General features: G+C 53.8%; 6 protein-coding genes across 6 annotated transcripts; 2 read left to right on the top strand and 4 right to left on the bottom strand.

Moving 5' to 3' along the window:
• The first annotated feature begins 217 nt into the window (after positions 1–217).
• N656DRAFT_784412 (dihydrolipoamide succinyltransferase) lies at positions 218–2,561 on the top strand. The gene is made up of 4 exons (XM_064816166.1): positions 218–960; positions 1,029–1,397; positions 1,455–1,847; positions 1,915–2,561. The coding sequence occupies exons 1-4, from the start codon at positions 718–720 to the stop codon at positions 2,209–2,211; spliced, it is 1,302 nt and encodes a 433-aa protein (XP_064665705.1). The 5' UTR covers positions 218–717; the 3' UTR covers positions 2,212–2,561.
• A 545-nt stretch (positions 2,562–3,106) lies between these two features.
• N656DRAFT_784411 (amino acid transporter-like protein) lies at positions 3,107–6,673 on the bottom strand. The gene is made up of 15 exons (XM_064816165.1): positions 6,213–6,673; positions 6,123–6,150; positions 6,040–6,056; positions 5,955–5,968; positions 5,801–5,881; positions 5,604–5,730; positions 5,346–5,523; positions 5,196–5,261; positions 5,104–5,131; positions 5,002–5,043; positions 4,837–4,945; positions 4,249–4,750; positions 4,094–4,182; positions 3,810–4,020; positions 3,107–3,721 (listed from the first exon to the last, which is right to left on the bottom strand). The coding sequence occupies exons 1-15, from the start codon at positions 6,359–6,361 to the stop codon at positions 3,509–3,511; spliced, it is 1,854 nt and encodes a 617-aa protein (XP_064665704.1). The 5' UTR covers positions 6,362–6,673; the 3' UTR covers positions 3,107–3,508.
• A 258-nt stretch (positions 6,674–6,931) lies between these two features.
• N656DRAFT_440455 (uncharacterized protein) lies at positions 6,932–7,924 on the bottom strand. The gene has a single exon (XM_064809663.1). The coding sequence runs from the start codon at positions 7,696–7,698 to the stop codon at positions 7,102–7,104; it is 597 nt and encodes a 198-aa protein (XP_064665703.1). The 5' UTR covers positions 7,699–7,924; the 3' UTR covers positions 6,932–7,101.
• N656DRAFT_784409 (uncharacterized protein) lies at positions 7,640–8,891 on the bottom strand. The gene is made up of 2 exons (XM_064816164.1): positions 8,324–8,891; positions 7,640–8,271 (listed from the first exon to the last, which is right to left on the bottom strand). Exons 1-2 carry the CDS (start codon positions 8,714–8,716, stop codon positions 7,780–7,782), a joined length of 885 nt encoding a protein of 294 aa, XP_064665702.1. The 5' UTR covers positions 8,717–8,891; the 3' UTR covers positions 7,640–7,779.
• A 1,172-nt stretch (positions 8,892–10,063) lies between these two features.
• On the top strand, positions 10,064–13,647 carry N656DRAFT_718479 (uncharacterized protein; the record flags this gene model as incomplete). The annotated part of the gene is made up of 5 exons (XM_064812284.1): positions 10,064–10,690; positions 10,784–11,365; positions 11,471–12,463; positions 12,566–13,378; positions 13,462–13,647. 5 exons carry the CDS (start codon positions 10,064–10,066, stop codon positions 13,645–13,647), a joined length of 3,201 nt encoding a protein of 1,066 aa, XP_064665701.1.
• Positions 13,648–14,132: 485 nt separating this feature from the next.
• On the bottom strand, positions 14,133–15,904 carry N656DRAFT_801990 (amino acid transporter; the record flags this gene model as incomplete). Its single annotated transcript, XM_064818195.1, has 6 exons — positions 14,133–14,333; positions 14,398–14,874; positions 14,943–15,099; positions 15,194–15,563; positions 15,636–15,704; positions 15,772–15,904. 6 exons carry the CDS (start codon positions 15,902–15,904, stop codon positions 14,133–14,135), a joined length of 1,407 nt encoding a protein of 468 aa, XP_064665700.1.
• Between the last annotated feature and the right edge of the window lie 2,155 nt (positions 15,905–18,059).

Genomic DNA, 18,059 nt, shown 5'->3' with positions numbered 1-18,059 from the left:
TCGGTCCGTTTCGACTCGTCAATTGGCGAAGTGGATTGGATAGCTTCGGTTGAAGCTTTGCTTGACAGCGTGCTGCGGGTGCGGCGTTTGGTTTGCCAAAATGTCGCACGGATCCAACTGGAAGCTACGGCGGAGCGGATCAGCTTTGGTCCTCCAGGCACCTTAGCTGCCGAGGAATGGATCCAGTCTTGTACGTCACAAAGTACCAGTACTTCCAGATACCTTACTCGTCCACTACTTTCTGGCTCAGTTCTATTGCCCAGCTACCATATGTAATGGCTGTAAAGTACAAGTACCGAGAATGTCCTGGCCTTGGCAGGCTGAGGCACCCGGATGACTGGAACAGAGACCGCGATGTCCAGTGCCGTTCCCAATCCCAGGCATTTCAGGCTGGGAATCGGTCTGCTGTCGTTATGATTTTTCCCAGGGCAGCTGGATTTGAGAATACCTCACCCCCTCGACGAATCCACAGCATCATTAACTTTTCTTGTCCCTTGCCGGTCTTCCATCTGTATCCGAATTCCTAATTGACTTTTTTTGTTTGGAGAGTCAATTGATTGATTGCCCGCGTTGATTCATCATCCCCTGTTGCTGGATCCGCAAGTGGTTTGTTGCTCTTGACCGTTTTACGCTTCTGCAGATCCTGGTGCCGAGCATTTCCGACTCGACCACGAATTCCCTCAACACCCATACCCCATCTCTGAAGACCGAGCCAAAATGCTTTATCGAGGCCTTCGTCTCGCGGCGCGCGCCGCTCCTAAACTGTCGCTTTACAACACAAGCTCAGCGCTGCGGCAGCTTCCCTTGCAGTTTCAGCATGTACGAACCTACGCCGACAAAGTCATCAAGGTGCCAACGATGGCCGAGTCAATCACCGAGGGCACATTGAAGCAGTGGAACAAGGCTGTTGGCGATTTTGTTGAGCAGGACGAAGAGATTGCGACCATTGAGACCGATAAGGTAACGGGCGCCTGCGTTTCGCAACACCATGGTCACGCATTCTGGGCTGACGCGCCGTGGTATGCCAGATTGACGTAGCCGTGAACGCGCCGGAAGCGGGCACTATAAAGGAGTTTTTGGTCAATGAGGAGGACACTGTGACCGTTGGCCAAGATCTGCTGCGCATCGAGCTCGGCGGCGAACCACGCACACCATCGGGCGACAAGCCGGCCGAGGCGGAGCAAAAAGAGCCTCCCAAAGAAGCGCCCAAGGAGCCTGCACCAGAAAAGCAGGCGGCCCCCGAACCCAAGCCCCAAGAGTCCAAACCGGCTCCGCCGCCCGCTCCAGTGAAGGAGGCACCCTCTGCGCCAAAGCAGGAGAGCAAGCCCGCAAAGGCCTCTACCGACACGATCCCAACGGGCCCCAGCATGGGCATTGGCAGCCGGGAGGAGCGAAGGGTGAGCCTTAAGTGCCCTTCTTTCGGCCCACGCGTGCCGTGCTGATCCGCGTTACAGGTCAAGATGAACCGGATGCGCCTCCGCATCGCCGAGCGCCTCAAGCAGTCGCAGAACACGGCCGCGTCACTGACCACCTTCAATGAGGTCGACATGTCGGCGCTCATGGAGTTCCGCAACAAGTACAAGGACGAGGTGCTCAAGAAGACGGGCGTCAAACTGGGTTTCATGAGCGCCTTCTCGCGCGCCTGCGTGCTCGCCATGCGCGACCTCCCCATCGTCAACGCGTCGATTGAGGGGCCCAACGGGGGCGACACCATTGTGTACAGGGACTATGTTGATATCAGCGTGGCCGTTGCCACCGAGAAGGGCCTTGTGACCCCGGTTGTGCGCAACGTTGAGGCGTTGGACATGATCGGCATCGAGCAGGCCATCGCCGACATGGGCAAGAAGGTATGTCTCCGCAGGGCCTGTGACAAGTGAGCCCTGTTTTGTTTTGGCTGCTGACAACGGACCACAGGCTCGCGACGGCAAGCTCACGATTGAGGACATGGCCGGTGGCACCTTCACAATCAGCAACGGAGGTGTCTTCGGCTCCCTGATGGGCACCCCCATCATTAACCTTCCCCAGACCGCCGTCCTCGGCCTCCACGCCATCAAGGAGCGTCCTGTCGCCGTTAACGGCAAGGTGGAGATCCGCCCCATGATGTACCTCGCCCTCACTTATGACCACCGGCTGCTGGACGGCAGGGAGGCGGTGCAGTTCCTGGTCAAGGTTAAGGAGTACATTGAGGACCCGCGGAAGATGCTTCTGTGAGAGCAGTTCATTCCGCTTTGGCTGAGTCTCGATGGCGGCGGAGCGTAGCAGGGCGACAGCCAGCAACGGGAGGAGGGTGCGGGTAGCCGTCACCCATTCTGTATAATGTATATAACTGGGAGCTTTCCGCTGGCACAGTGCATCCTGGGGCGTTTCCGATTTTAGATATGGGCATGTTGTTTTTCTAAGCCCCTGTGCCTATAGATGCCATCTGTTACCTATGCTACTTTATTCCGCTTTGTGTTAGAAACAGCTGAGTGCGGTGATACTGCTCGCCCCAGTGTTCTTTCGGAACCTGCAGGATGGGGTAGTCGGAATACAAGCCGGTATCCATGTCTAAGTTTGTCAGTCAGCTGCGGTGGCCCGTCCTTAAGGATGCGAGACTCTTTATTCCATCTCGCAGCCATCAGCAGGTAGTTCAACAGCAGCCTACATGTTTGTCGTGTGTGGCATTCTGGGCACATTTAAATCTGTTTAGTTATGCTGGCCTAGAAAACTATCCTACGCAAGTATGCTTCCTATATCATTGGTGGATTACCAGGTAGGGAGGTGTCGTGACAAGGCTGGTGACTAGAACACATGTCATGAGTATCAAAGCCATCAATCCGATTAGGTATTCTTGGTTGCGATACACACCGCCTCAGGGGTCTTCATGTTCCTAGGCATACGATATGTTGTTGTGGCGGACTTCCCGGGGTATGAACATAGTAGATGATACTGTCATGCGATCAGAGTGGGCTCTCCGTAGCCAGATCCCCTCCTGGATTGGACAGTACTATATAGGTTTATTTGCTCGGACAGAGAGTGTTCTCGTGATTCTGGCTTGAAGCCTTCTAACACCGCACCCTTGGTGGTCTGTGGTTCTGTCTGATTTTTATATTTTGTTGTAATTGAAGGCCAGAACACCGGCCGGAGAGCTGTAACAGGACATGATATAACTTTAGCCAGCCCTCAGTTGAAGTCATACCGAGTGAGCTGCCTGTACATACACCCTATACCAGCTATCCAGGCTTAGGATTATATCATTCCCGCGTTGCAAGGCCGTCGGGACGCCGCCAGACACTGCCTTTCTACACACGGGACGCGGCAGATGCGAGTGGTGTCCGATCAATGGTGGCGGAGGCGCGCAGCTTGCCGGTCCCGGGTCGTATGCTGATCTGCAGGCCAGGAGCACAGTTATAAGGCACATACTTGGAAAAGAGAGCTGGGTACCTAGCTACAACGAAACGGGTATCATGACAGGTGGCGCCAGGAAGCAACTAGAAAAACAGATACAATATTGCAGTAAAGAATGCCCCTACTTCAACCACACCCAAACCCACTCAACAAAGGTCAGCCAATTTTCCCTCGTAATCCCGTGCTCTGGGAACTCGAGCCTTCCCTTCCGCTTCAGGCTCGTTGCCTGCACAGTGTTGCTCAAGTCGCCCGACTTGTCGGCCCACCAGTCGGAGAAGCGTAATCTGTGCTTACGAAGGTTGTAGCCCAGGATGAGCAGCAAGAAAACGGGTAGCTACATTGGTTGGACGCAGTCAGCCCCCATTTGGCCTTGGAGTACAAAACGCCCCTAAAGTAGGCAGGTTCTGGCGCGAGAGACTTACGCTGATGTATGCGGATACGAACTTGCGCACATTGAAAGGGTCGATAAACGCCCCGACACCGTTAAAGAGGATCAGGATGACGCAAGCCACCAGACCGAAGCATGCTTTTAGCCACTGGCCATGGGACTTGTAGGGATACAGCGGGTTGTCCCGGTCGTAGCTTGCAGCTTGGGATTCGGAGGCATTTCCGTATAGTTTGGCATCTTCGAGCCTACAAGTACAGACAGATTCTGTCAGCTGGACGCTTGGGTGCCGGGCACTTAGGGGGAGTTGCGAGAACTAACGTTCTGGAGAAGAAGAGATATGTCGCACAGATGGTGGCGTAGACGACAAGGCATGACACTGTACAGTTGTTTGCAAGTTCGTCCAGTCTCTGTCGAGCTTCGTTAGCCAGGGCGAACAAGAACGAGGTGAGATTTCCGTCATAGTAGGCACTCACCGCACCAACTGCACCGTAGCGTCCCATATATGCCACCATCATGATAAGCCCCGTGGCCAGGACGGACCGTACCGGCACGCCGGAGCGACATTGCCGCAAGCGCCTCGTGATAAACTCGGGGCCCGTCTGTCCCCGCAGGGCGAGCGTGTGCAGGACGCGAGTAGCGATGTACATGGAATTGACGGCACAGGTGGCGGCCGAAAAGACAAAGACAGCATTGAAGAAGTGGGCGAGCTTGGGCATGCCGGCCTCGACGACAGCAATGATGAAGACGGAGCGCGCGCTGACTGAAGTTGCATGGCCGTTGATGAAGGGGTGGTCCATGGGAACGACGAAGGACGCTGTGAGGACGGCAAGAGAGTAGAGCGTGACAATGCGCAGATTGATCTTCCGGGCTGCCATCTTCATGGCCTCCACGTCGGCAAGTGCCCGGCTCTCGGCTGCCGTCGCGGCGACAATATCCATCCCCACGTAGGAGAACATCACGCTGGTGAATGTCGTCCTGTACATGCCACGACTGAGTCAGTACGAGGGGGGTTTCCTGCGCGCGCCAATACGATTGCCCAACATGCAGCGGAATCGACGCACCAGATGCCAAGTAGCGTTCCAAGCGAGCCCTCAATAACATGTTTTACTTCGTTATTCTCGTCTTTGGAACTATAGGCCTGGTTGAAGAACGAGTATGGAGTGTTCCAATCTTTCAGACGGTTAGTTCTCAGAATGCTCAAGTACACAAGGCAGAGGGGGACAAACAGCGGGTTCCAGGCGGCTCGGAATAGTATGCGTCGGCACGGGCTGTACAAAAACGATATGTTAGTGATGTGCTAGATTGCAACTTGGGGGGAAATAACCGACGTTGGATAATAGACAAGAAGAACATAAGCTGCCAGTGATGTCAGCGACGCACCGGGAAGCCGGTAATCTATCTCGAGGTCAGGGGCACGTACCATGATGAGCATCGTGATGAACATCAGCTTGAAGCAACCGAACACGTACTCGAGCTCTCCAAAGACCTGCGGGAGACTTGAGTCAACATCCCATACATGCAGAAGACACGTGCCTGCAACCGTTGGCATCACTCCGGTCGGCGTACGTACCCGGACGGGGAGCATGTTGACCAAGACCACAATGATCAGGAAGACAGTGATCCACACAGCATTGTCGACACTTTCACCCGTTTCCCAACCCAGTGACGTCGTCCCGTCTTCGTAGCGGAACTTGATGGCGTTCGACACAGCAACCAGCTGCTCGCCAGCGAGGACGCAGTACGCAAACCTTTGCGCATCATCCAGGTCAGCTACGGCGACAATGCGGAATAACTTGACGTGGGAGGATGTCGGAAGGTATATTCTAACCAGTAGACCCAGCCAACGGCGAATCCGACGCCGCGGCCGACGAAGCGACGTGAGAATTCCATGACAGGGGCGTTGACGGGCATTAGGGCGGTCATCTCGCCCAAGCAGCTGATAACGGACGATATGACTTGAGTTTGGAAGAAACCCGCATCAGCATGCCGAAGTTGGATCTGATGCTCGCCAGTGAGGACGCTCACCTATCCCCATCAACACATAGCACACCACAGCACCGCCCGGCCCGGCGCTGGCGAGCGATCTGCCGCAACCGAGAAACAAGCCTGCGTTGCCCAAAGGCAAGAGTAAGTCGGTGCTCAGATAGTTTGCGCCTAGGAATGTTGGGCATAAACGCACCATTTCCAATTGTGCTAGTTGGGGAGGTACTTGTCAGCATGAACTCAGGGGTAGAAGTCTCGTTGGTATCGAGCCTGGCACTCACCCCGAAAATGCAATCATCTAACAACATGCGAACCACCCATTAGCAGGAAAATTGGGCAGGCTAGAGGGGGCCTTTCTGCTCACATTGATGTGCCGCTCATGCAACACTCGCCTGTGGACGAAAGAATTAGAAGTCCATCTTCATTTTGTTAGGTAGCCATCACAGCACTATACCATAAGCTGTCTCCACGGAACTCGCGCCGGTCGTCGGGAGACGATTCGTCAAAGTTGTGCAGCGTAGCCTCGCCATCGGGCTGGGGACTCTGCTGGCCGGTGTGGGGAAAGATTTGTGGGTGGACGGCTTCGGGTTTCTCGTAGTCCATGATCGAGCTCGGCCTGATGAGGTCTGACGGGACCGCAAGGGGAGAGACGACAGCAGAAGGGGGGGAAGGGCCGCCAGAGGTTGGGGAAAAGAAGGAAGCCAGTCATCAAATACGCATCATGATTTCCGACAGCACCTGGCGAGTCTTCTTCAGGTTGTGCTGCTGCAGCATCGCGATCGCTGCCGGGTAAAAATAATAGCTAATCAGATAGCAGCAGGGCAGCCAATTCGAAATGTCCCGGTTCACTGCCATCCTCAGCTCGGCTGCTTGCTTGGCCTGTCTGTGCCATCTTCCTTGGAGCAGCAAAGTGCCCATTGTCTCCTTGGCATTGGATGGTAGCAATCGGGCCAACGATACCCCATTCTTACCCCTGCCCCTGACCCTGCCGTCAAGTGCCATGCACTTGCGTCGCCGAAAGCTGCAAACTGCAAACTGCAAGCCACCGAGGGGTTGAACCAGGCACTTTCGGGCCTAATCAACGTTGACAAGCCACTGTAAGTCATCGATCTGGGTGTATTCTTACTGAACAGTGGCGTACCCCGTTGCGTGCCTTTGCTGTTTACGGATTGGAAATTGGAGATGCCATCCCATGTTGTTTGGTTCTTGATCCTAGCGGGGCTGATGCCTACGCGAGCGATAAGATATGTTGCACATGATGATTGGTCGTGGTTGTTAATACCGTGCAGTTATGCTGGAAATTCGAGGCCAATTGCAGGGAGCATTATCGGGTGCGCACAGCGTCATGCCCCGGGGATTGATCCCAGAAGGTCGTACATGAGTAACCATCGCCGAAAAAGTAGGCAAGGGATAGATTGGGTAGTGTAGCACCATGTGAGGATGTGACGAGGCTCGCCTTCAACAATCATGATCGATACTGTACAGTACCAGCTACTACTCGTCAGGCCGAGGTAGTGGGGCGGGAGCCGATCATGAAGGACTGACTGACGACTATGTACTGTACGGTAAGCATTATGGTGAGTTCGGTTGCGGCACTGGCTTACACTACGCTTGCCATACTGGACCCCGATCCGGTGGTTCGGGTCGATTGTTTGACGGTCGGGACGGGGACTCGGTAGGATAGGTGTGCACCAGGCGGCGGAACGCATTTTATGATTGACCAGAAACGGGATGTGATGTGTGGTGTGAGCATTCATTTGTTTGCAAGTGCCCGAAGGTGGCAGAGGGGATGCCAAGACCTTAGTGTGACACCACTGTGTGCTTAATAAGTTACCTTGTTCGAAGGTCAGCTCGATGCCCCTTCGACGGCACTGAGCAGAGCCAATGCACCCAACCAAACAGCGAGATTTCAGACACACCTCCTCAATGCGAATCCTCATAATACCGATCTCTTGGTGTGGTATATAACAGGTCGCAAACCGCACCGATCAATCCTATGCTTATAGGTGCCCCGAGGTGCTCTATATATCATAGAGGCCGTTCCAGAACAGGATGTCATCCAACAGCTCTTTAGGCAAGGGCGGGTTGAGATGGGCATAGGACTCGGCCTGGGGACATCGGATCTTTGCATGTACTTCGGCCGCGGCCTTCCACCCACCCAAACCCGCCATTTCCCAATCGATATGCCCAACGATCCTGTCGTTGTCGACGATGATGTTGGACGTGTTGAGGTCATTATGCATGAACCCAAAATCCGCGTCATTATTCTTCGCAGAGAAGATGATGTCGTATTCCAGTTGCTGAATGCCTCTATGGCGACCAGGATCGGGATCTGGAACAATATATGAACGGCAAGTAAGGCCAGGCGGCGGTTGGATCTTGTGCAGTCTCCTCAAGATATCGCGGGCCTGCTCTTTGAAGGACATCTTCTGAGCCATCGAAAGGTATTGCCATGCGACTTTGAGAGCGACGCCAGGTATCCTCTCCTGCACGATGATATCCCAGTCACTAATCTTCTCAAATTATCAGCCCCATGCTGATCCGCATTTGTAGGAGAAGGCTTACCTTGCCCGCAAAGTAAATGCGAGGAATCCGGATATCTGGGATGGCTTCTCTGGCTAGACTTGAAGCAGCAACTTCGTTCACATCGCCAAACGAGTGGCCACGCCTAGACCGCCTGCCTTGTTGATCGCGGGTGATGTGGCTTGACTTCACGACAATGCTGCCGAGAGCGAAAACCTCTCGACCCCCTTCAAGCCCTTCAACCATCCTGGTCGACGCATCGCAAAGATCAAGCACAGATGACCAGTACTCCAGTGACTCGGGTGAAGTGGACATGAAATACTTCGCATTGGGCTGGAGGTCATCTTCCCGAGGAGAGTAGCGGCCGAACAGAGGCACGTCAGCGTAAAGATCCGGGGCCAGGATTTTGGCGGGGTCCGCCTCATAAGGGTTCATCTTCAGTTGGCAGCGCTAGCCATGGACAAGAGTGCAGCACTGCTCCGTGGCGTACCCAAGAACGAGGGCGGTAGCCTGTTCAGCAGATCAGCTTACTTGAGGCCATTCGAAGGCGACTCTTGGTGCTGGCCGCAACGATGAATCCTGGGTGAGCAGAGAGTCAACAAGGCCCTGGAATAGCTATAAGCGGATTCTGTAGGCACCGGACACTGATTGAAGCATACCTTACAGCCCGCACATATATACAAGTTACATGTGTAGTGTCTGGACTGATCCGGAGTCAAACAGCCACGCCAGGTCAATCCCAGACGGAATGCTCACCACCAGCCTTATGGGGAAATTCGAGGGAGTGTGTGGGTGGGTCGATTGGTGCGCCCACTGTGACGGTGCAACCTTAAGGTTGGGCGCCAAGCTTGATTGCTTTCTTGGCCTCCGTCGGTGGACGGTAATCAACCATTGAGAACTGGCACAGGCTGCGCCCAGATTGCCCCACACCCGAACGTTGCAACTTGCAAAAGCCCACCCAAGGCTGTAACGTACAATACATACGAAGGAACTGGAAGGAAGGCACCTCCCGCTCTGGTCCATCGATTGCGCTCATTTCAGTCGTGCAAATGCGAGCGAATCCATGCTGCTGCACGGCTCAGCCGCTGGAAACGGATTTGTGCGGTCAAACTCCCTTACCATTCTCGTAACAAGGCTTCTGGGGCTTTGCAGCTTCAATCACTGTTGGCCGAATGGCCTAGCAACCTGGAAGCTATCGCGGCGGTTTTTTTTGCAGCGCTGCCCTGTGAGGGGCCATAACACAGATAAAACGGTTCCCCTCCCAAACTGCGCGTCCCCCGCTCAACCTGGCTGGGTGGTTTCTGGGGGAGGACCAGTCTATTATGGATGCGAATTTCACCGTTGCTCCAACCTGGCACTACTTGCCGCTCGTCGGCACACGCATCCAACCGTCTCTCGGCCAGACCGCAAGCTAGAATGATTTCCTGGGCTTTCCAGGCGCCAACATTCGCTTCAAACCGCCCATTGCTACTTTACTGTATAGAGTACCGATATAGTTTTGCTCCAGCCCTTTGCTGACCCGAATACATACCCGTACCGTCGATGACACTGTCAGCCAAGTGAGCGCCTTATGAAGGAGAGTGGAGAGAAGAAGCGGAACCGACATAGGCAACAGCAAAGTCTACGGCTCAAGCATCACCGGGACCTCATGAGCAAGATTACGCCGGTGCCCAGCCCCCACTCCAATATCCACGGTTCCGGCGCGCCGCCCCCAGCCAGCAACTACCGTGCCTACATCAGTACCGCGGCCGATCGCAGGGGCACGATCCGGTGTCGCGTGCTATGGCCGCCCCGACGCCCTCGTCGCTATTTTCGCGACTGGCGAACACATGGAGACACCTGGCGCTCCGCAGCGACATCGACGATATCGTGCTAGAGCTACTCGGCCGCTTTTCCCTCGAGAAGATCTACGCCTGCCCCAATGACCGGGACACCTACCAGCACCTCGTCATCACCCTCCTGTCTCAGCTCAAAGTCGTTTTCGACTTGCAACGATTGACCATCCCCGCTGAGAACGCCCCCGTCGGCTGGTACCTTGGCTTCCTTGTCAGCTGGGAGGTTGCCGTGCGCTGTGTCGAGTCCGTCCTCCATGTTATGACTGAGGGTCGGGAGAGCCTTTGGGAGCACCAGAAACTGCGCGACAAGTACCTGGCAGAGTTTCTCCTCTCGGCCCTTCGAGTCCTCACGCTCCATCCCAAGGCTCCCGCCAACCAGCGCGCAAAGGACCGCCGCGACCGCTTCACGCGCATCCACGGATTACTAGAGCAGGTCTTTGACAGCTACCCGGGACCCAAGTCGTTCCTGCTTGAGGTGTGCAAGGAGGTGACTTACCAGCTACACACCGATCCTGACGTCCTCGGCCTGCCTCCGAAACTGAGGACCGAGCTGCCAAACTTGACGACAGAACTGGTACGCGACACCGGCTGCTCTCCTTTGTTGGCATTTCCTCTGCCTGGGCGTGCATGCGGATTTTGGCCCGCCACTAGCTGACGCATTGCCTAGTACCCCCTTGCTCCCTGCCTGCAGCCCGATTCCATATCCGAGCTTGCGCCCTTCGGCGGTTTTGCCAACTGGTTGACCCAGTTCCTTGCGCTCCGAGATGTGTCGCAGTTTGTCGTCGCCGCGTCTATCCAGTATTCGGCCAACAGAGAGACCCGTGATGTTCGGCTTCAAGCCTCCTCCGCCCGAGCCCGTAATGCTGTTCTGACGTCTCTCGATAACCTGCGTATACCTTCCCACCTGTCCAAGCTGGACATGGTGGCCGTCTTCAGCACCACGTTCCGCATCATGCTCCCAGATACCCTTGATCTCTCGCGGCACGACCCAAGTGGCCCTCGCGTTGATGAGTCTGAACTAGATGCTCTAGACGCTCTCTGTACGAGACTCAGAGAGCGCCAAGTTATCCATCGGATCAGTGACCGGGAGTTGGTGCACAACGTCTCCCAGGTCATCAGGAACATCATTCTTCAGGATGACCCTGGCCCCCGTTTTACTCCCTCGCAGCCCGGGTTGTATGCAGTGAACTGCCCCAAATGCCATTTGATGGGAGCCTCGCAGCTGAGGTCCTCGGGCATCAAGCTTCCGGTGTGTCCGCTTTCTCCATACTTTAAGCCCTGCTTGTCTGAACTAAGCTGCCTTGTCGTTCATTGATCATGTTATCCATGTGTGCTAATGTCCGTGTTCCGCAAGGCCCACCCCGAAGCCGAGCCCGAGCATCGTCTTCCACCACAGTCGAAGTGCCTATATTGTGAGGAGGTCATCACCCTTGCCCGTGAAGTTCCAATCGCAAGGCAGACCTGGGAATTGTTGGGGCCGCTTCAGCCGGACGCTGACACGATCAATGTGGAACGGCATCTTCCGACACAGTTCCAATTGGGTCCCCCAAAACCAGAGAGCACTGGGTTGCTTCCTCCTGGCTATAGCAGTATGCCCGGCGTTGGCGCTGAGCGTCCGCGTGAGCCTGATGTATTTCCTTCCTCCCATCCCGGACAATCATCTTTCGCAGGCCAGACATTTCTAGATCTGCCCGGCCCCGCTTTCCCGAGCCCCTTATCCCCAAAATCCCCTGGCTATTACCAGCCCCCGCCTACTCTTCGGGCTGAGCAGTCTCGGAGCAATTTGCAGTTCGACTCAAAGAGAAAGCCCACCGAGGAATCGGAGTCGACTTTAACCTTCGCTCCTTCAGATCCCGCATTTCTTACTGAGCCGCCGCCATTCTCACAAGACACTCCTGGCTTCCGCAGACAGGTAACGCCACAGGAACCTCATCTAATCCACACTCCTCGAACCATTCCAATGGTCACAGCACCCGAAAAAGGCAAATCCAAATGGAGGCTGTTTACAACCTCAAAGAAAACTACCGCACCGCCTGCCGCGGACTCGAGCTCGCTATCCTCGACCACGTTGGAGGCCCAGAAGCTCGAGGAGGTGTCGCTCTCGGGGCTCCTCGGTACACAGAAAGGACACTCGAGAGGAAAGTCCTCCAAGATTATAAACGTCCACCTTTCTCAGAGTTCGACATTCGCTCTGTTCTGGACCCAGCTTCTGATTCACGTATGGGATGTGGGGACGTCACCTCCCACCATGGTACGAGCCATCTTACCGGAGAGCACGTGCATCCTCGCAGCCGTCGCCAGGACCCATCTGGCTTACATTATCGGAACCAGAGACCAAAAGCTTACGGTAAGGACGCAGTCTTTGTTGCTTTCTCGCCACCCATTCCGCAGCTTTCGCCCGTGTATTGCTACCCCCGCGCCATGTCAGTCGCTGATGAGCTCCCCCTAGCTGCGAGTTTTGAATCTGATGCAGCCATCTGCGTCTCCGGTTGAGTACCGTATATCATCCTCCCTGTGGTGCAAGAGCATTGCGATTGATAGGGAGGAGAATTACGTGGTGGTTGGCTTTGAGAATGCTACAGTCCGCTTCTTCAGCGCGAGGAGCATCGAGCAACCGCGAGAAGATAGGCTCCATGCCCCTTACCACCAAGAGTGCAAAGCATGCCCTTCCGTTGACACGTTGGCCTTTTCTAATGACGGGCTGGCCCTGCTTGCCAGCACTAGAAGTCCCAAGACAGGTCTCATACAGATATACTCTTGGCGCTTCCCGTTTCATACTTTCCAGGAGCTTGCCTCGTGCCGGTACGCCGTTCCGCTTCACGAGTCTGAGGATAACGGCGTGTCGTCTGCGATATTCCGACCGGGTGTCAACGGCGAGGAGAACCTCGTTTGCATAACCACGTGGACGCAGTCAGGCACGCCCATGTTGATCCAGCCGCAGGACGGACACAGAAGTGAGGTGAGGACAGATGTCGCCAGCAAGCAGAGCAAACTCGGCAGTCGAATACAGTGTGCTGCCTTTTCGCCCTCGGGGAGGGAACTGGTCATGGTGAATGACAAGGGCCACGTCTTCCAAGTGTCGAATCTCAACTCGAGCCCCATGGACGTGCGCAGGATCGCGTCGTCTAAGGAGCTGACGGCAAAGTCGGACTCGTTTGCCATGGCGTTTATGAGCCTGTCTGATGAAGAGCATGTCGTGCTTGCGTGGGCTGACTCGGCAAGGGCGACCGGTTGGGTCAAGAAGATTCCAATTACCTCCAGGGTAGGTGCTATCAATGTGCACAAGTCCTCTTTCTATTGCTCTTTGTACGGCTGGCACTGACACACCGACGTTCGGATTACTAGAGCTACTTTGGCGCGCTCCACAGCCCTGGATTACTCTATGAAACGTTGTCTTTCGCCGACGGAGGAGAGACTGTGGAGGTGCAGAAGCCGTTAGCTGAGTTGGCTGCAACGGAAAGAGCGATGACAATGCCAATCATTGGCGGCAATGAAGACTCAAAAAAGCCACCTGAGCCATCAAAGGGATAGTTGTGGTATAGAGGTTGAAAATAAAGTAATATAAACTATAGTGAGACTACTGTATACACCGCTCCAACAAGCTCCATTGGCTGTCTAGAGTCATATATACCAGTGCCTTTGGTTCGGGGTGCTATAGTCACGGAAAAATGTCGGTCGTCATCACGGCAAGTAAACAATCTAAGGGATACCGCCAAAGCTTGATACCACATTGAGCTTCGGGGCACTAAATACTTATCGCTGTTTGTCAGCAGCATCCTATATATGACCACGTACCTTACCAAGGAGAAGGTACTGAAAATGTACAAATATGTACATATTTACCAGCAGATATTGCGCAACGCTTTCACCCACAGCCCCTAGCTACTAGTTGGCGTCATTATCAACGTTCGCCAGAGGCGTACATGTGGTTGGATAGCCCACCACTTCCTTGCATGCACCCGGCTCTGTACAGCTGTTAGGTATCATGCAAAGCTTGGAGACCGTTGTCAACGCGCCTAGGCTTTTTGCACGGGCGACATAGGCGACTCGACTCTCTCCTGATCAGCGACCCGGTGCGATTCGTCAAGAGCTGCCGCTTCGCCGTTGGCAAGGCGTACCTGAGTTCGGGAGCCAATGTAATGTTTTCGCCCTCGCAGCAACCAATGCGTTGTTAAGAAGGCAATGACAAATGCCAGGACGACCGACGCATAGTTCATCTACAGACATTAGATATTGTAGGTAAGTATAAAGCTGGATTACCTTCGGCGGAAAAGCACCCACGTTTTCGGGCGTCACGGGCCGGATGATGGGCAGCACGAACAGGGCGGAAAGGAAGGCATTCCAGGCGACGGCCCAGGCGTTGATCGCGGTGCTGAACCTGCCCAGGTGCCACGGCCCGCGCTCGAACTTGCCGAACGCCATTTTGCAGAGAATGGGGATGCAGTACGACCAGTTCAGCGCAATGGCGCAGACGTTGAAGACTGCGGCGATGAGAATGGGACTGCCGAGTCCGACCAGGTTAATGGCGATGCAGAGCAGCGTGTACAGCCAGACGGCGTGGAGCGGCGTGTCGGTGCGCTTGTGGACGCGGTGCCAGTACCGGGAAAAGGGCACCATGTCGTCGCGCGAAGAGGCCCACAAAGTCCGCGACCCGGCGTGCACCGAGGGAATACAGACAAAATTCATGACGAAGAAGGCGGTGACTGTAAAGAAGACAGCCGGCCCGGCGCCCATGACATTGTAAAAGATCTGTGAAACCTGTGGCAGAGGAGAACCAGTCACGTTAGGTCCATATCCTTGCAAGTTGGGGAACAGGGCAGCCTCACGGGCAGACTGGTTGGGCTGGCCAAAAGGTCTCTAGGGTCCCCCATGCAGTACGCAAGCACGACGTTATATAGGAATCCCGCAACGTAGGTAAAGACTGACGCGGATGTTATAGCAATGGGAACAACCCGGGACGGATCCTTCGTCTCTTCGGCAATACTGGTTGTTGCAATATTAGCAGAGCAAGGTGGCTAATGCGGTTGGCCAGAGTCAACCATACTGTCCCACGCCGTCACAGTTGGTCATGATCTACGCTGCGCTGAGGCAGCCAAAGAAAAAGGAGAAGCCGCGCGGTGTCCAGCCGGAAAGAGGCTCAAAATAGGAAAAGACGTAGGCAGCCGTGTGCTTCTCTCCCTGCAATGCGATCAGCGCGGCGGCAGCAGCGATCAGGACGGCAATGTGGAAGACGGCGTAGGTACTTGAGATCTTGTTGAGCCAGGCAGTGGGCAGGCTGTTGATGAGCGCATGAACGACACAGGGGGCTGCCATGACGCCCGTGATGTGCCCCTGGGTTGGTCGGTAGTGAAATTCTGTGCCGATTGAAACTGCAGCAAGCAGCATTTGGGCAGCTCCATACTGGGATGAAGAGGTTCCGGTGACAGTGCCGACGAGATTGAGCCACCCTCCGTCTTGGTTAGCGGGGTTTCGAGATACATGACGTGAAAGATGATGATAATTTTTGAAGAGCAACATACCGGTGAGCCATGCCACCACCGGCAGATATTCTTGCGGACACAGGTACTTGAGTGTAAAGTACATGGCGCCTGTACCAGTTGACGGTTGTTAGGCCAGGAGTCATCGTACCAGGTAAAACACATCCTCTTCTCTTACCTGACGTGGGATATGAGGAGGAGATCTCGGTGATGGATAGTGCTAAGGCGAGAGCACCCCCACCCCCTATCAGCCAGCACCACACGACGGCAGCAGCCCCTCCAGCGTAGAGTAGGTAGACAAGAGTAGCCATGATGGTTGCATACAACCCGGAGATGCTCAAGGCAAAACTAACGAGCGGAGTTGGCTCGCTAACGCTTGCCCGTGGATTTTTTAAGCCAACCACAGCCGAATATAGTATCTTTCTACTAACTGGAAAACTATACCTACAGTCAAACCTGCAAATAACGATCGGGTCCGTCATAGCGAATCTGACCGTTATTCCCAGGTTATCGTTAAACCCAGGGTGGCCCACTATTTACCCAGAATGGAAGGTCAGGCCTGGGCTCTCATTCGCTCTCTGAAGCTCAGATACAGCCGAATTGCTTGATTTTACTGCTTTCCTGGCATTGAGAATGGCTGGAAAATACTGATCTAACTGGGTCTGACTTGCTGAAGCTTTGGCCCGTTGGAATAGGGGTGGAAAATGGTCCCAAATTTTGAAGAAAATAGGGGTCTTAGGTCGCCTGGTAGTGCTGGAAAATAACGATATTTCAGTATTAGTAAGCCTATTTCTGTGTATTACTCAGCGAAAATCAATTGTTATACTGTATTAGCCAGGGAATATCGGTTTCCCATACATTTTACAATGGGCACGCGATAGTCTTACGCTATTCGGAGGATATCGTTATTCTTCGAATCGCTATTTGCGGTTTGACTGTACTCTTTTCCCACAACTACCAGTACTATCCATACAAATAGCCAATTTAACAGTCACCTTACCATTCAGGATACCCAACACTTACCGTTCATAATACAAGCGGAGTTGGCTCGCTAACGCTCGCCCGTGGATTTTTCAAGCCAACCACAGCCGAAGATAGTATCTTCCTATTAACTTGAAAACTATACTCTTTTCCTACAACTACTACAAATAGCCAACTCAATAGTAACCTAACCATTCAGGATATCCAACACTTACCGTTCGGGATACCCAACACTTACCATTCAGGATATTCAACGCTTACCATTCAGGATATCCAACGCTTACCATTTAGGATCATAGGTTCCACCAGGCTTATTAGACTAATCAAAAATTCGTAACACCTATATACCCTGTAAGCGATAGTGTTTCTGCGGGCACGTATGCCCATTTGCTATCAAATTGTTAAGGGTGGTCCGTGGTCTACAGCCAATTTTGTGGGTGTTAAGCTAACCACGATAACCGGGGTTCTTGAAAGCCACTCTGCAGTTAAACGTTCTGATCCAACGCTTACCATTCAGGATATCCAAGTTCCAACGCTTACCGTTCAGGATATCCAACGCTTACCGTTCAAGATACCCAACGCTTACCGTTCAAGATATCCAACACTTAGCGTTCAAGATACTGTATGATCTCGCGAACAAAGAAAATTAGATGTGGCTTGCCCAGGTCTTCGGTGGTTACCTTGGGCTTGGTGGGAGGCATGGGCGCAAGGCCAGTGGTGTGAAGGCCATGGTTTGCAGGGGCTATGTCTACGAAATGTGCCGAAGGGCTGCCACTATGGTTTATGGGGTGAAGGTGCTGATGGGGCTCAGAGGGTGTAGATCGTGGTCAAGAAAGCAGTGGCGTTCAATGAAGGAAATGGGGTTGGTTGCTTCCTGCCTTCTTGCACCATGGGGCGAGATGGTGAACGCCAATCACCAGGTAGGTGCGCAGCTTGCATGAAGATTAGGTGAACAGCAACCGAGAGTCGATGGTTCGTTCCTCACGGTATTGCTGCCCAGGGCTGATTGGGACTCTGAGCTGCACATTCAAACACTACTGGGTAAGGTACCTTCCTGTCTATTGCCGTGCGGCACTACCCTACATCAGGACTCCTTCCTATGCAGGTCAAATATTTGGCCGAGTTGGCCATTCTTTGCACAGTTTCTCTTCGAAACTTCTCTACTAGTAGTTAACAGACTATACTATAGAAGGTCAAATCAACCATCAGAGCTGACTTCCCCTATATAGACCATTGGCACTGGCACAAGAATTTTGGTTACAAACTTTCTATAGCTACAAGCTCCTAGACTAAGTATCTAAGTCTAGCTCTCCCAAAAAAATCATATAACTACAGAACTGTAAAGCACTGCGCAGAAGGGTACGATTAACATGTAATTATGCTCCTATGGGACTTGGTATATAATTCAGTAGTGCTCTGAGATCCGCAGGGGACTTGTTCCCCAAGGATCAGTCTTTGTGATCAATGAATGATTGCTATACTGGA

Source organism: Canariomyces notabilis (assembly GCF_033297395.1).
Source record: "Canariomyces notabilis strain CBS 508.74 unplaced genomic scaffold N656scaffold_34, whole genome shotgun sequence".
NCBI lineage: Eukaryota > Fungi > Ascomycota > Sordariomycetes > Sordariales > Chaetomiaceae > Canariomyces > Canariomyces notabilis.
Note: the sequence above shows the minus strand (reverse complement) of the source record. Positions and strands in the feature narration are given on the sequence as shown.

Bases quoted from the DNA above. Each gene is read 5' to 3' on its own strand.
- N656DRAFT_784412 (XM_064816166.1), top strand. From the start codon at position 718: ATGCTTTATCGAGGCCTTCGTCTCGCGGCGCGCGCCGCTCCTAAACTG. The intron at 961-1,028 runs GTAACGGGCGCC...GTGGTATGCCAG, and splicing joins CGACCATTGAGACCGATAAG to ATTGACGTAGCCGTGAACGC. The intron at 1,848-1,914 runs GTATGTCTCCGC...AACGGACCACAG, and splicing joins TCGCCGACATGGGCAAGAAG to GCTCGCGACGGCAAGCTCAC.
- N656DRAFT_784411 (XM_064816165.1), bottom strand. From the start codon at position 6,361: ATGGACTACGAGAAACCCGAAGCCGTCCACCCACAAATCTTTCCCCAC. The intron at 4,946-5,001 runs GTTTGTCCCCCT...ACCGTCTGAAAG, and splicing joins CGAGCCGCCTGGAACCCGCT to ATTGGAACACTCCATACTCG. The intron at 4,021-4,093 runs GTTAGTTCTCGC...CTGTACTTGTAG, and splicing joins TATCTCTTCTTCTCCAGAAC to GCTCGAAGATGCCAAACTAT.
- N656DRAFT_440455 (XM_064809663.1), bottom strand. From the start codon at position 7,698: ATGAGGATTCGCATTGAGGAGGTGTGTCTGAAATCTCGCTGTTTGGTT.
- N656DRAFT_784409 (XM_064816164.1), bottom strand. From the start codon at position 8,716: ATGAACCCTTATGAGGCGGACCCCGCCAAAATCCTGGCCCCGGATCTT. The intron at 8,272-8,323 runs GTAAGCCTTCTC...TAATTTGAGAAG, and splicing joins GCATTTACTTTGCGGGCAAG to ATTAGTGACTGGGATATCAT.